This window comes from Polypterus senegalus, chromosome 13 (genome assembly GCF_016835505.1).
Source record: "Polypterus senegalus isolate Bchr_013 chromosome 13, ASM1683550v1, whole genome shotgun sequence".
Taxonomy (NCBI): Eukaryota; Metazoa; Chordata; class Cladistia; order Polypteriformes; family Polypteridae; genus Polypterus; species Polypterus senegalus.
Genome location: NC_053166.1, coordinates 136,800,760 through 136,817,089, shown reverse-complemented (window position 1 = coordinate 136,817,089; position 16,330 = coordinate 136,800,760). Strand labels below are relative to the sequence as shown.

Here is a 16,330-nt window from a genome sequence, read left to right as displayed (position 1 = left end):
TATACCCATGTGTGTTCTCTACTAACTATTCAAGCTCAGGATGAATAGAGTATTCCTCTTTCCCTTTCTAAGTACTAGCAGCAACCACTTCAAGGCAAAAACATGCCTCAGACTGGATAGTGAGACACATACAGTCACATTAACACACACTAAGTCTATTTGGAGATGTCTATCAACATAACTTTTTTCTTATTGAGAATGGATAGAATACATGCAGAATCCACACATAAGGCACATCAAGCCTGGAATTATACAGATGTGGTACACTACCTGCCGTTACACTGTAGTACCTTAATATACAATTCCAATTCAAGTATTAGTTTTCAAAGTTACATGTTGTTGCTCAGGTTTGCAGCGCCTTATAGCAATAGCAGAAGTAAGGCAGGAACTGACCATATACTGGACAACAATCTGTCATTGGAATGTAAGTTTAAATTGTGGATAAAATAAATTTAAAAAGTGTGCATTTATCTTTAAAAATAAATCTATTAGTTCTTTGTGCATTTCTGAGTGTAAATGCAAAATTTAACATAGTATTAGTGCACATGCAGGGCTACAAGATTCCTTTGGATTATTCAATAGTCAATGCTATTAATATTCTTGCATTTTTGTTTTATCTAGGAATTTTACACAGAGTTACCACCCCACACTTGGAAACTGCTACACTTTCAACAGTGGATATGATGGAGAAATTATACAGTCTTCGACAGCAGGCAGCAAAAATGGTATTTGTCAGATATACCTAACCCTAACCCTAACCCTAATCCTAACTCTAGATCAAATGTTTATTTTCATTTTAAATGCACTCTTCAGTGTAAAAATACCAACATTCTGTTTATCCGTCATGACTCCGAAATGAGTACTGTATAACATTGCTTTGCTTTTAACTCCAGCAAAAATGAGATTTAGATGCACATATTCTGATACAATGAAGTACTTTTGAGTAAAATGATTGCATTTTTAATTATTGATTATTATTCACTGCAAATGAAAAATTACAGATTATAGCCACGCCTTTTGAAAAAGTAGACTATGCTATTTCCTAAACCTGTACAAACCCAAGCAGTGTCACAGGGAGGGATGGAGCCTTTCTCAGCAAGCATGGAGTGCAAGTCAGGAGCAATTCTCTAAACAGGGAGGCAATCCATTGCAGGGGAACACACTATCACACAAGGGCTAATTTTAGCGTCACAAATCTACATATACTGCATGGCCTTTGAAGAAAACAGGAGCATCCAGAAGTAACCCACACTCATACACAGAGAACATGCAAGATCCATGCAGAGAGGACTTGGGACGCACACCCTGGTCTCCTTACGGCAAGACAGCAGCACTACCACTACACTACTGTACCACCCCAAGTAGAATTTTTTATTATAAACATATTTTTAGAAGTAACTTAATTAAAATTGTTTAGCTATATTAATTTTATAATTATTACTCCTGAAATTAGTTTCTTGAATTTTATTAGCAATACTTGAATTTGAATAAGGCGAAATTTGTGATATACACTTCTGAAAGTAACACATTTTCAAGTGATGCAATGCCTTGGATGATAAAATAGTTTGGTGGAAAAATTTAAAAATAATAAAATGCATTCAGGAAAAATTGGGTTCTTCACTTATTATAAAACAAATTATGTAAAGATAAATCACTTAGGGATGTGAGGGGAAAAATCTGAATAATTATTCATTATTGATTATTACATACACTTAGCTCAACCAAAAACGTGATTCACACTTATCATAGATATAATAAATCATTTTGTAGTAAACGTAAAGTTTTGAATAATTGATCACTATTACTCATTATTTACAACAAATTCATAAATTTTGAATTTGGAATTTTCACTCAACATTGCAAGTTTTTTGTATGATGAGGCATCTGCTGTTTAAACTGATGTTTTTCCACTAATTGATCATCATTGATTATTATATAGGCAGCACAATGATGTACTAGTTAGTTATTCTGTCTTTCAGCTTCAGCCTGTGGCCTCAACCACTGCCTATGTAATGTATTCTTCCCATGTCCCAAAAGCATCAGTGTTAGGTTATTTGGAGACTGAAAATTGGTTGAACAATGGTTTGGCACCTCACTCGGGATTTGTTCCTAACTTTTATCAATGCTGCAGAACTTGGCAGCAGCAATTGATTACCGTAAATTAGTTAGATAAGTTTTAAAATGATGGATTATTATTGTACAAACTGAATTTAGCCAAATGCAGGATGTAAACGTATCAATGTAACATATTTTGAAATGAAGAAGCACTTTTGATGTAGCTAGAATGTGCAAGATGAGCTGAGGTTTTGCTCTGGATGCTGTTCCATGATGTCTGCCTGTTTATCCTATCACATGTCTATAGATGGAATGACTTTGGATGACAAATGGATGAAGAAATTATTTGAATTTATTAACCCTTTAAATAGTAGGAGAGTTGAAGAATAACAGTAACTGATATTTATTATATTAACTAGTAACACTAACACTATATACATCATACAGATAATAAGCAGTCGGGAAAAGAAATCACAGAAGGTATTTTCAGCTTGGCTTAGCATTTTCTTTTTTCTTTTTTTAAATCTATGCTGAATTATTTAGGTCTCATTGTGGTCTTGAATCTTGGCCTAGAGGACTATAATCCATTTCTGTCCAGTTCAGAAGGAGCTATAATTATGATTCACAATCAAAATGAACATCCTTTCATTGAAGATCTTGGAATAATGATACAGATGGCAAAAGAAACCTCGATTGGGCTTCAGTTTGTAAGTCTGGAAATGATTCCTTCCTTATTTTTGGGCAAAAAGGGTAGGTTGAGTGAGCCTCTTCAAAGTGTAATTAGTGGAACCTAGATAAACTTGACATTAATACAGTAGCCATTTTCATGTAGTTCAGTGCTGAGTCAAGATAATAATAATAATAATAATAATTATTATTATTATTATTATAATTATTATAATAATAAATTTTATGTAGAGTGCTACATAAAAAGTTTAAACAAAGGCAACGCAAGATAAAAACAGAGATAGTAGTAGTAGTTAGGAGTATCATCACGTGTGCAGTGTACAGTGAAATTCTTACTTGAGAGAATGACTTTGTGGTCACTGCAAAAAGCATAGGTTCCAGCTGTTAGCAACTGCCAAAGGAGAAAAGGAGATTCAGTAAATAGGTGAAGAGATTGATGCTTTGGCTTTACATGGAGTGGATGTGACTGAAATTATAAACTTGCACTTTTTATTTCTGATTCTCTTCACTCACCATATTCTTTTTTGAATTTGAGCTATTAATTGCCACATATTCATCATAATTAAAACAGCTGGCTTCATTAAGACATTCAAATTATCCTTGTCTCAAAAAACTATTTCTGTCACATGCAGTTCTTCAGTTTGCAAACTTAGATTAGTTAAAGGCAGTATAATGGCTAGAAATCGCACCATAAAGCACTTGGAATCCACTTTCTCAGCTACAGTGGCATACAGTAGGTAAGAGAAGCTTATGTGTTTATATCACCCCAAAACTGTTTCTCCAAAACAGACATCATTGATCCATACTTTACAACACATATTTACCCACCGTTTAACTTGCCTAATCAAATTGAAAATTGTGGGGGACAGAGCCTCAGCAGTATTGGACACAAGGTAGTAAATGATCCTGAATGGGATACCAGTGCATCACAGCAAACATATCAACAGTCAATTTAATTGTAATCACATACCAGGTGTTTTCCAAAAATGTTTAAAAGAAAGGTCTATTGACATCAGTTCCTAGATACAGGGAATTCTGCGTAGGTTGTACATGTTCTCCCAGGTGTTTAAATGAATATCCTCCAACAGCAACACTAATTGAGGACTATACCATACTGAGGAAATACCGGTTTCTGTGTGTGCTATAATAAACTGACCTTGAGCACTCACAAAATGGACAGATCATGATGGGTGGATTTGTGAAATACTAGCCTTCTATATGGACACATACTCAATATGTCTCATGTGGATATCCTCTGAGAAAATAAAGAAAGATGGAATTGTCATGTATGCAGTAGTCAAGTCCTATGTATGCTCACATAGTTTACCTGGGAAGAGTTCGATCATTTCTAGGTATAAAGACACTCACCTAAATTGAGTGGTGCCACTGTATGGCCAAGGTATTCCCTTTGATTGACTGGCATCCCAACAAGGACAGCTCTCTGTCTTATGAGTATTGACAGCTCCATGTACAGGATAAGCATGTTAAGTACAGAAAATGTATTACATTTATGTATTATCTAAAGGAATTCACTATTAGGACCAGAGTCAGATATATGCTGACACTGAGAAAAGAGATTGCAGTTGAACGTGACATTTTATTTGATGGTAGGAAAACAGGAAGGTTCAAGTATAATAATATTCATCTCATGATCCTCCCTAAAATCTTTAAATAGAAAAAGCAATTTAGTTACCTTTTTTTCCAACTCTCACCCAACCCTCATCCAAACTCAACACTAGAAATACATAAACAAGGATCCCTACAATTCCTCAACCTAGTTGTCTCAATAAACCATCTTCACAAATTTCACTATTCTCTGAGTTCACTAGTACATTACAATGGCAAGTATTTTCCAGGTCTAATGAAATTGTCTCTCATTCTAAATCAAATATGGAATCGCTATTGTCAAACATCTAACACTTTTACTTACAAGCTAAACCTTTAGCATAATTTTCTGACCTTTAAATTCTTCCAAACATAATGCAACATTTTTCTTGCAACCTTATAAATAAACCAAGAGCGTGGAAAATAGACAGATGTAAATTATGTTGATTGTGTATGAGGTAGGGATGACCGCAAAATGTTCGATCAAAATATAATGTTAAGTCGTTAACTCATACCACTAATTATTTAGAAAATAAATTATGAATACAGGTACCTTAATGGTGAAATTCAAGGCACCTTGAGTATTTCAACTTTTAATATGCCAACACAGAAAAAAACAAAAAAGCAAAATCCCTTTTCTATTTTTGATGGTGTGAAAGAGTGAGAGAATACTGCTGGAGGTGAAAGCCATTGTACAGCTCTGAAATCCTATCCCCATATTACACGTGAGCTCATTGTGCCAGAAGGCATGAAGACAAAGAGACATAATTAATTAAATAAAACTCCCAAAGAATTAATATGATTTTACTCAACTCCAAAAGTCTTCTAATATTGTAGAATAAATGCTCTTATTTTGCTTTTCAGATGGAATCCCACAAGCTTGGTGAACCATACAGCAGCTGCACAGAAGATGGCACTGATGTTTCCGTCAATAATCTGTATAATAAAACATACTCACTCCAGGTATTTAACAACCTATAACATGATGTGAGTTGAATTGAATTGAGTTGAAATGGGTATTGTCTTCTGCAACCCTTAATTGGAATGAGTAGGTTCTGACACTGAATGGATAGATACTGTAAATGGAGGGTTGTTGTCTTTAACACGTTAAGTAGAGTCTAATCCTGTAATGTATTGTTATATATTCTGTAATAGCTACAAGATATTGGCTCCCAAAACAACTGTTAGCTTGGAGGATGCCACCTTAGGGAATATAGACAACTGAAAATCTTCATGTTGGAGAAAAAGTTAACTAAGATAAAGGATACATAAAATAACTGGGAAGAAGTGTATTTTCCTCAAAATCGCACTAAATCAGAATAAAGCAACACCACCTTAAGGCTTGAAAACAGTCAAAAAGGACCACCCTTCTGGAAACAGTATATAGTTACACTCTACAAAGAAAAGCTGAAAAATGGAGAAAGGGAATATCCTTTTGCTACCTGAACCTACACCATTATAGTGTGCTTATTTTGGCAATAGTGTGAAAGTATTGAAAAGAAGGCCATTTTAAGGGCCTGATAGCGTGAATTTAAATTATAAAATCTAACAAGCATTTTTTTCAAGATGTCTCTGTATTTTGTATATGAAATATCAAGATGAAAATATGAAATGGCAAAAGCTGGTATTGAATTTAGTAATAGTATCATTCTGAAATTCTACATTGAAATGAATCTGAAAGTAGAGAATATACAGCAGATATTGAATCAGGTTCACACACAAATCGAATAATTTTCATTTATAATATATTTAGGCCAAAATAGGTAGTTAAATTGGTCAATGAAATTAACAGTCTTCTGGCAATAGCTGTTGATCTTCAGTGCAAGCATTGCAAAATTAAAAATTACATTAACTGACATAAACACCTACAGTAAAGTCAACTGTTCAATGCTGCTGCCCCTATATCCACAGTCAAGGATATGAACCCCTCGACTGGCCAATGTCTAAATAGAGTTTGCTTATTCTTCCTATATCTGCATGTATTTTGCTCTAGGTCTTTTTGTTTTCCCCATCACATCACAAAGATATTTGTATTAATTGCCAGTACTAAATAAGTCTTAAATGAGTGAATGTGTGTGAGTGAGTGTGCCCTGCAACAGTCTGGTGCACAGATTTGTTGTCAGAAGAGCAATGGACCCCACATGACCTTTAAATAGATTAGACAGGGTTAGCAATGAATGAACAAATAACTAAGAAAATAATTTCATACTGTATAGTGTAGCTTTCCAAGAGTCATGGCTAATTGTATAAAGTGTAACAAGCAACACAAATTTCACTTAAGCAGAAAAAGGCAACACATTACTCGTGAATGTAGTGTTTTAAGATTTTATCTCTTCCATGTCTTTGTGCAGGTGTGTCTTCATTCCTGCTTTCAGAAGGAAATGACTTTACAATGTGGCTGTGCTCATTTTCACTACCCACTGCCTGCCGAAGCACAATACTGCAACTATAATGCTTTCCCAGACTGGAGTAAGTATACATTAAGATCACAAGTCCATTTCAGCCAGGAGTGTTAAACTTGGTGGGCCTTAGTAACCATTGGCTTTTTGCTTTAGCCAAGCATTTATTTCATGTTTTAATTATTTTTTCTTCTTGTTTACCTGTTATTTAAATCAGCACATAATGCTGCTTAACTTTTTTGTTTGTAAAATAAAGAATATTTTAAAATAAAAAACATACACTTATTAAGTTTTATTTTAGCACATATTGCAGATATGTATTGTGACTCACCTGCCAACATGGTCATTAAATATATTTCTATACAAATAATGCTTTTTTTTACAATTCAGTCACCTTACTGTATATACAGACAAGTGCACGTGGCATGATGTTTCCTCACAGATTCAGAGAACCTGTTTTCAAACCTTGGTCACTCTCTATGTGACGTTTGCATATTCTCCCATTGTACACAAAAAATTTTTCTGTGTTTTCTTATTTCCTCCTGCACCCCAAACTCATGCATTTTAGTATAATTGAGACTCTATTTATGTGATATAAGTCATTGTGGATTTATGTATATATCCTACAATAGGAATCTGATCCTGCATTCCTGCCTTGGACACAGGGCTGTTAGACGAGACTGTAATTCCCATTGATCATCTAAAGAAACCATCAGGCTAAGAATGTAGATGTATTCAAACAGATTAATGAACATATAATTCATTTCTAGTTGTGAGAAATAAATCTGCATTTTGGAGTATTTATAGTATTGGGGCAAACTTTTATGAAATTAAATGCAAATGTCAAACTGCCGAATATTTCTGACCTGACTTATTAGCAACATGTGAAATGGCCTCTAGTAAAAAAAAATAAATAAAAAAAGTAAAATCCATTTACTATTACAACTGTTGTTAATGTGGTTTCTATGTATTGTACAAGTGATTTTGATATGTGCTTTCTTGATTTATTATTATTTTAAGAATATTATTACATTTTTAACTTTATTTAAGTATATTTTGGTACAATTCCGTGCATCATTTTGAACTGTGGGCACTGACATTTAGTGGCTTTTTGTTTTTGGAACTTGTGTAAGAAGCTGTGTTATATGGTTTCTGGATTCAATTCTAAAACCATTTGCATGTGTTTACTATTCAAAATACTTATCAAGGAGTCAGGACTTTAATTTTGCAGATTGGACTCTGGCAGTTAAGATGAAACTTTGTTTTTGACCTTAGGCTGTTTTCTGAATTTTATAACCTTCATCTCCTTGTCTTATTGTTTTGTGGCCCACCTATCTAGCTCAGCAGAACAGCACTCATGTAGGTGTTGAATTTGACATTCCTAATTTAAATTGTCTAAATGAGCCTAGGAGAATAAACAAAGAGTATAAATTAAGGAAGTGTTTTTGATAACATAATACTGGAAGCACCTACTGCAAACTTCCAGGAATGCAGCATGATGATCCTGCATTAGAATGGGAAAAATATATTCCATGTTGGCAGTCATGCTGCTTGACATTAGAAACATGTTTAATGATCAAGCACTATATCCTTGTACTGTAGATCTGTAGTAAATGTGTGTGCTTAACCAGTTATTTCCATATATACTCACCTAGTCACCCCATCTCTTAGTGTGTATATCTCTGTTTTAGTGGTCTGCTATTCCAAACTACATGCAAAGTTTCTGCAAGAGGAGCTGAATTGTCAGAAAACATGTAAAGGAACATGCCAGTAAGTGTTTTCCAGACTACAATAAATATATTCACATTGTAACAAAAGTAATATACCAAAAGCATATTTTTGTTACAGTACTAAAGAATGGATCTTGACAGAAAGTGTGGCACAGTGGCCATCAGTAAACTCTGAGGTGAGAGCATCTGACTTTGTTACTGTGAATTGCGTGTTAAATGTTAATTTGTTGTTTAGGCTGCATAAAAATAGAAAATTCTGCAGTTATCAAGTTAATGATAATGGTCTCACTTGCTGACAAGTGCGAGGTTCAAAATCATAAGCTTCACACCTCAGAGAGCTGTGATGTACTGAGAAAGTTCTTTGACCATACAAAAGACGAAGGCAATTGGTGGTGGAATAGTTCTTATCAGTAGGCGAGGTTGTTGTTGGTCATGAAGAAAGTCATGCAATACTCTGGGGAGACAGTGATCAATATTTAAATGACAAAAGGACCCTGATACATGGTGAACAATTGGCCCTGCATTTGACACTTTACACCAAAAGAGACCTTACCATCAACATATAGTCCCACAGCTTTCTTCTTAGCTGTCATATTTATTCATCCCCCTAAACCAGTTACAGTCTTAAAGTCCAGTTTCCTCCTGTAATATGGAAGGGGAAAAAAGTGAATCTGAAATATTTACCAACAAAAAAAAAATATATATATATATATATTGTTATGTCAAATAATGCAAAGAGTATGTGACACGTGTTTTATTTTGGGCTCATCAGGTGTACACACTCCTCACCGGGGATTAAACCTTGGACATCAGAGTTAGAGGCAAATGCTCTTTACATTGCGCCACAGCGTGTGGTTCGTTTATTTGACAGCCTAGAGATCGGGGTAATTACATTCATAGTATTCGTAGTCTGAATCATAATCTGATTGTATGGGTGGTTACCTACCAGGTAACACGTGTGGTTGGTATATATATATATCCATCCATTATCCAACCATATATATATATATATATATATATATATATATGTTACTGCTTCCATTGAATGATAAAAGTGTCTCTAAGGAGATTTTGACTTTGTGTTCTGTGTGGGTTTTTTTGAGTACTCTAGTTTTTTCTTTCCCATCCAAATAATTTATCTGTTAGTCTAATCAGGGACTGTAAATTGGCCCTGTGTAAGGGAAATTTGGTGTGAAGATACACCATGATGGCTATGTGCTTTGTGCAAGGTTGTTTCCTGCCTTGCACCTAATTTTGACAGTTTAAGATCCAACTCTCCAGCCACTCTGGATTAGGAAAGTATGAAAGACAAACTAAGGGAAGACTGAAAATAATTACAGCCATTTACTTCTAAAATACAACTAATTCTGCCCTTAAAATTTCTTTATTGTTTAGCCAGGAGCTTACAGATTTACCACCAGAAAGGCCAATCACATCTCTCACCCTTGTTGTTCACAAAATGTATTTTGAAATGTACCTCTTTTTGCTTTTTCTAATTTACTTCTTCCTTCTTGCTTACAGAAGTGGGTCCTTCAGACTTTAGGGCTTGGAAATGGACTTAAAAAGAAGCAAAACATTAGCAAGTGAGTTGCAGATTTATAATAGAAATGTATGATTTATCTTTTAAGACTGTATGCCTCTTCTGACGTTAAACAAAACATCCTCAAACAAGTAAACACAATGTAAATTTTGCATTTTTAGGAATTGCTTACAAATTTATAAAAAAATATGTATCTAACATTTATCCGTGATGTAAAAAACACAAGTGAATATATTTATTTCTGTATTAGTACAGTTGAAACCCTGACAGATTAAGGAAAACAGGGGATAGCAGACAGAAGTGAATGTCAGAGTTTTTTGGTAAAGTCTAATTGCTAAACCACAACGTCTAGTAGACTAGTGAGATTTATTTAGCTGGCTTTTTAAAGAAAACAACTTACAAATCACAAATATATTGCAAAAATATACATTTTTTTATTTACGGTACATACACAAGTATGAGTAAATGAAATGTTAAATGACCCACTCATGTCACACTGGCAGTCATTGGTAGGAAGTGCACCAGAAACATTGTGCTTTATTTGAACAGCAAGAGTGACCTTCTTTGAAAGGAGAAAATCGCTGATAGTATTTTCTAATATTTTTTGGTAAAAATAAGAACACACTAAACAAATACTGAACCTCAAGACAAATGATGATCAATATGCAAAATTTAAAGGGTGAAACAAATATTGTGCTTAAAAGTGATCAGTCCCAAAAATTCACAAAAAAATAATTTTGTACAATAAATTTGAACTTGAATTGTTTAGTTTTTAGAGTATTTATTTTTGAAAGTAAAATATTGACAGGAGGGTACCTGCCTTATTTAAGATGGAGGGTAAGCAGTAAATACCCTTCATCTTAAATAAGAAGGTGTCTTAACCGATGAATATGCAGTAACATACCAAAGTGTCTTCAGATACAATGCACAATACTAAACACAAAATCACTTGAATAAAATTAATTTTGAAACAAAATATAGAAAAATCCAGTATTAACCTAAGTATTGTATACATATCCTCATTGACGATCATGATACTTCACTTAAACATCTTTTATACATCTTACATTATGCAAAAAAAACATTAAACAATGATAAAAAAAATATCTTGACTGCCTATGTGTGCTGAATGACATATCTTGAGCTGCTGGTCTAAGTGATGAGTGTCTTCCTTATTTAAAACATTGAAGTGCACTTGCTTCTAACTCTTGCAAAGGAGTTGTTTTTTTCAAGTGTGTGACTACACTGCCTTCCTACTAGTGGGCTTTTTTCTTCTATTAACTAACATGCATGCAACACTGCTATACATATCACCTAGTAGGACACGAGAATACTCATGCAACTCAGATCAAGATTTGTCCAGAAAAGCATGAAGTCACCAGATTATGCTTCCTCCTGGCAGTATCAGCCTGTGATACATACATTTTAAAAGTCAGTAACCAGAAGAAACCTAGAATCTCAGTTTTGGAGGAAGGAAGTGTGCTGCAGCAGCCAGGGCAATGAATTTTAAACCAGAAGACTGGCAGTTTAATACCTGCCTCCAAATTACTGTGTAAGGCAATACACTGAACCTACTTCTACTCTAATTGAACAAAATGTGCATAAATATCTGTAATACAGGTTAATCATGAATATCATATTCAATAAAGATTAAATGAAAGATAAAAAGATATAGCAACCAAGGCATGGAAAATAGGGCACTGGGACTTCAAGCAGGTCCCATGGCTAATACTTCATGCCCACAGTTGTACCTACTTGTCCACACCAGCTATATTAACAGTTCTCCTTTTGCTATTAGAAACTCTTCTGTATAATTCATATCTAGCTTTGTAACGGGGTCATGTGAATGTAATGTTGATTTAACTTGGCATTCTGGTGTAACCATTATAATGACTGATTTTACCATCTTACCATTTTAGGGAGAATTTTGCTAAATTTTCAATTTTCTATAAAGACTTGAACTTGAAGACAATTACAGAAAGTCCACTTAACAATGTAAGTTTGAAGGTTGATGTGAAATTCATTGATTTTTTGCATTTCCAATGTTCTCCAGTTCAGTTAATTTAATGTAATAATCAACTTACAGTGAAAATAATTTTGAATTAATTTTTAAAAAGATGTCTTTAAATTTCTCCTATATTTAATATGGGGTAACATGGTGGGGCAACTCCAGAGTTCTGGGTTTGAATCTCATCCTATTCACCACCTGTGTGAAGTTTGCACGTTGTCTTGGTGTTTTGTTTGTTTCTCTTTAGGACCTCTGGCTTACCTATAACATTTCAAAGATGTTTGGGATGAGTTAATTGACAAATAAATTGTTACAGTTTAAGTGAGTGTCTATGTGTGCCATGTAATTGACTGAATCAGACAGGATTCCTTCCTTGTACCCCATTCTGCTAAAACTGGTGTATTTATATAAAAATATACCACAGTGGTATTACTGTTTCACAGCTCTTAATACTCAAGGTAGATTCTTTGACCAGTTACTGTTCACAGTATATAATTCTTCCAGAGTTTATGCTTGTCTTATCCCTGTACTATATATTTCGGTTTATTCCCACATCTGTGCCTATCAGCTTACTTAGTTACTGTATATTTGTTCAATGCAAGTGTGGGTGTGAGTGTATGCTAAGATGGCTTTGAACTTCAAACAATGAGGTTGTGGGTTCAAATCCCGCTACTGACACTGTGTGACCAGGAGCAAGTCACTTGACCTGCCAGTGCTCCAGTTCGAAAACCAAAAGACATGTAGCCAATTTGATCATAAATGTTGTAAGCTGCCTTGGATAAAGGCGTCAGCTAAATAAATAAATGTAAATGTGATGGAATAGCATGCTGTCCAGGTTTGGTTTCTTGCTTGCACCATAATGATAGATATTTCTTCCTGGTTATTGTTGCTCTGTTTGTAAGATGCTCTAACCATTTCTGTTTCCAAACAGATTGTGACATTATTATCCAATGTTGGAGGGCAACTTGGACTCTGGCTTAGCTGCTCTATAGTCTGTGTCATTGAAATCATTGAGGTTTTCTTCTTGGATGCACCTTGGATTCTTGTTCGCCAGATCATAAGGCGTTGTCAGAGCAGATATCGGGAAAGACAGCAGAGACCCGTACTTCCAACTGTCTCTGGTGGCATTCCTGTAGATGAAGACCCACCCACATTCAATACCGCCCTGCGGCTCCCTCAGCCCAATCTCCTTGAAGTTCCCAAGACCCCTCCACCAAACTACAACACACTAAGGATACATAATGTCTTTTCCCACATGAATGATGAAGATGAGCATGATACAATTACTCCAATAGATGACAGCACTGTGCATGGCAATACAATGACCATAAGTCAAAGAAGAAGAAAAGAAAATCCATTTCTTATCATGTAACTACTGAAGCATTGAATGAAAATTTGTCTCGTATTTAATATTTTGTAACCATAAAGGCACTTGCAGGCCATTAGCTTTTTCCTTCAATAAATGCTTTACACTGATGTACAGTTGACAAATAGCTGTTCTGATTTATTGAGTAAGTTAACATTATTTTCGTTATATGTGAAATGTTGGAGGAACAGATAATTGTAGAATATTCCAAATCTTGACACCTGGATGCAGTACCTGACCAGTCCACTGTCAAAATAGAACTTGCTTGTTTTCTTGTCACATTTAAGTATTTTTTCCAGCAACTCTGATTTAGTTTATTTAGTGCTACCACATAAAGAAGGAGTTTAATATGTAGGAAAAATAAAACAATCTTAGACCCACTTAATCCAATGTAGTATCGCAGGTGTCCAGAGTCTATCCCAAAAACTTAGAACAATGCAGATGAGTTGGAGTGGCCCTGTTGTATAGCATGTCCCTCTTGATGCTGACGGACTGGCTGAAGGAGACGAACGTGAGATTCAGCAGGAAGCCCTACAGATGCTGGTGGACTGGCAAGCAGGAGAGGTTTGTGTTTATTTTACATGGATGTACAGATTCCTGCAATTATTTTATCCCTGTATTTAGTGGATTATTTATTGAACATTTTAACCTCCACAACTATCATGGTTTAATTAATTATCTATTTATTGCAGAACTTGCACTGCACTTTGAAACACTTTGTTTTTAATAAAAGCACTTGACATTTTTGCACCAACCCCATCCTGACTGTGTGTGCCCTGATTTGACCAACTCATCTCAGTACATGACTTATCCTACGTTACGAGTTCAAGAGGTTCCTGGAAACACCAGTAAGCGTGGAGTCAACCTACACCGTCACACCTATCAGAACTGGACACAAAGACGAAAACAGCCCTGGAAAGGATGCCTGTCCATCACAGGGATCACTCTCACACATACTCCCACAGGGTCACTTTGGAAATGGGAGTTAAACTAACCAACACGTCTTTGAGGATATGGGAGTAAAACCCAGATAGATACAGAGAATATGCAAACTCCATACTGAGGACTGGATCCCAGTATGCTAAATCTATAAGGCAGCAGCACTACCGGCCAAATGAACTTGTATAAACTTTTACTTAATACTAACAGACTGAAGAAAATGTATCTTTTACAAAAAGTTGGATGATATTTTGCTGTGAAATTCAGTTGAGGTGTCAAAAGGGTTCTATTTAGAAATTAAAATAGCAAAGATTTTCATATTTCTGCTACAGGGTCCTGGAGAGCCAACCCTTATCCAACATCATTAGGTGCAAGGCAAGAACCAGACTGCACAGATTGCAAATCCATCAATCAACTGCATTCACAAAAAAAAGTAGTGCCCAAGCCAAATCAGAATTCCTTAAAAAATGTATGTATTCACATATTCACAGTGTGATTAGGACAACAGAACGTTTGGTAATGTCTGGTGAGGAAACAAGGTTAGCTATTATCCTACTGTATCTCTCATAAAAGTAAGCATTTCACTGAACCTATGTATATATCATTGCTAAAAATTTGAATTCAGAATCCACATCATGCTTTTTGACAATATGTATATTTTCATTCATTGCCATGTCTTTTGATACACTGTCAGTATTTAATGATCTGTCTACTTTGTAAATACCAATAATGTTTATTTATTTATTAGGCATTGTAAAGACATAACAAACATACAAAGCTATACATAATTATATAATTGATTATCTATATGAAGAAAAAAAATTATTTGCTCCTTTCTTGCTGCCTGAAAAACTATTTAAGATTGCAGGACCTTGTTTGGCAGGAACTCCTTAGTAGAGTCAAATATATATTTGAAAAGAATTTGGAACATAATTACTCTTGAACTGCAGAACCTAAAGGAGGCATCATTAGGGGAGAGATTAAACTAATGAAGAAATATGGTGTGAGTGATAGGGTGTGACTTAAGGGTTAGTTCAAGAAAAGGGAAAATAATAAATATTTGTCAGTGCCCTACTTTTTTCACCTTGCAGTTCAGGGCTTCAGCAACATCCGTCAGTTACTACACAAATACTATAATAATGAGCTGGTCCTAATCCTAACAATTTCATTTTTATGCATGTTCACAAAATTATTCCTGAGTATCTGTGTATCTGGCTTTGGCCTTCCGAAGTGAACCTGAGTTTGACTTTATCATTAGAAAACGTTACTTTGCAGGGGACTTAAGATCTTTGTAAATACAGTCACCCTTATGATTTTGTAATCAGTAATAACAACAAAAAAATCTTTAAAATGAATACTAGTAATGAAAACATTGAAGAAAGTCTTAAAATTCAAACTCATATCCATTTTCCTAACCGTCTAATACAGCAGTCATCTGGCCACATCAGCTGGGGATAATCCAGTGCTGACCTTCAGACTTCACTTCAGAAACGAGACTAACTTTAGGGTTAAGCATTGTTCTAGTATACCAAAGAGATGGAAACTAGACAAATACTAAGATTAAAGAGAAAGTGCAACTGAAGTTTGATCTTTGGAGCCAAAGAAGGGGAGAAACGTTGCATAGCAATTTAGACCGCACACATCAGACAGGCTGTCACAGACATGAAACAGCACAAATGTGCAATATGAATATGGAAACCCTATTTTATATTTATATTTGGACTGAAATGTGGTATAATATTGAATCAAATATATTGCATGATGTCACAGAAAAAGACAAGCAATACATGGAAATATTTATAGTGTGTAATATACAAAATAGGAAAATATGATTCAACAACATTTAACCATTAATCTTCAGTTAAAAGATAGAGTCAGTATATCCAAATGAGAAATCACTCTGTCTCCCGTTCATTAAATCCACATTTAAAGATTCTGGGAGTTTCTTTTTACGCTCAATTCCTTCAAGGTGTCGTGGAGGGGAATGTTTGCAAGTGTTCT

At 34.8% G+C, this 16,330-nt stretch overlaps 1 protein-coding gene across 2 annotated transcripts in view; it reads left to right on the top strand.

Annotated features, from left to right (window-relative positions):
- LOC120542140 (amiloride-sensitive sodium channel subunit gamma-2-like) overlaps positions 1-13,515 on the top strand; it is a 34,201-nt gene extending 20,686 nt beyond the window's left edge. Inside the window, exons 5-13 of one of the 2 annotated variants that reach the window (XM_039774322.1) lie at positions 622-725; positions 2,599-2,762; positions 5,212-5,310; positions 6,699-6,816; positions 8,438-8,516; positions 8,595-8,652; positions 9,998-10,059; positions 11,936-12,011; positions 12,956-13,515. In XM_039774322.1, coding sequence (XP_039630256.1) covers positions 622-725; positions 2,599-2,762; positions 5,212-5,310; positions 6,699-6,816; positions 8,438-8,516; positions 8,595-8,652; positions 9,998-10,059; positions 11,936-12,011; positions 12,956-13,396 — 1,201 coding nt within the window. In that variant the 3' untranslated portion in view covers positions 13,397-13,515. The remainder of the gene's footprint in view (positions 1-621; positions 726-2,598; positions 2,763-5,211; positions 5,311-6,698; positions 6,817-8,437; positions 8,517-8,594; positions 8,653-9,997; positions 10,060-11,935; positions 12,012-12,955) is intronic. The other variant, XM_039774321.1, reaches the window with a different exon arrangement.
- The last annotated feature ends 2,815 nt before the right edge of the window (positions 13,516-16,330 follow it).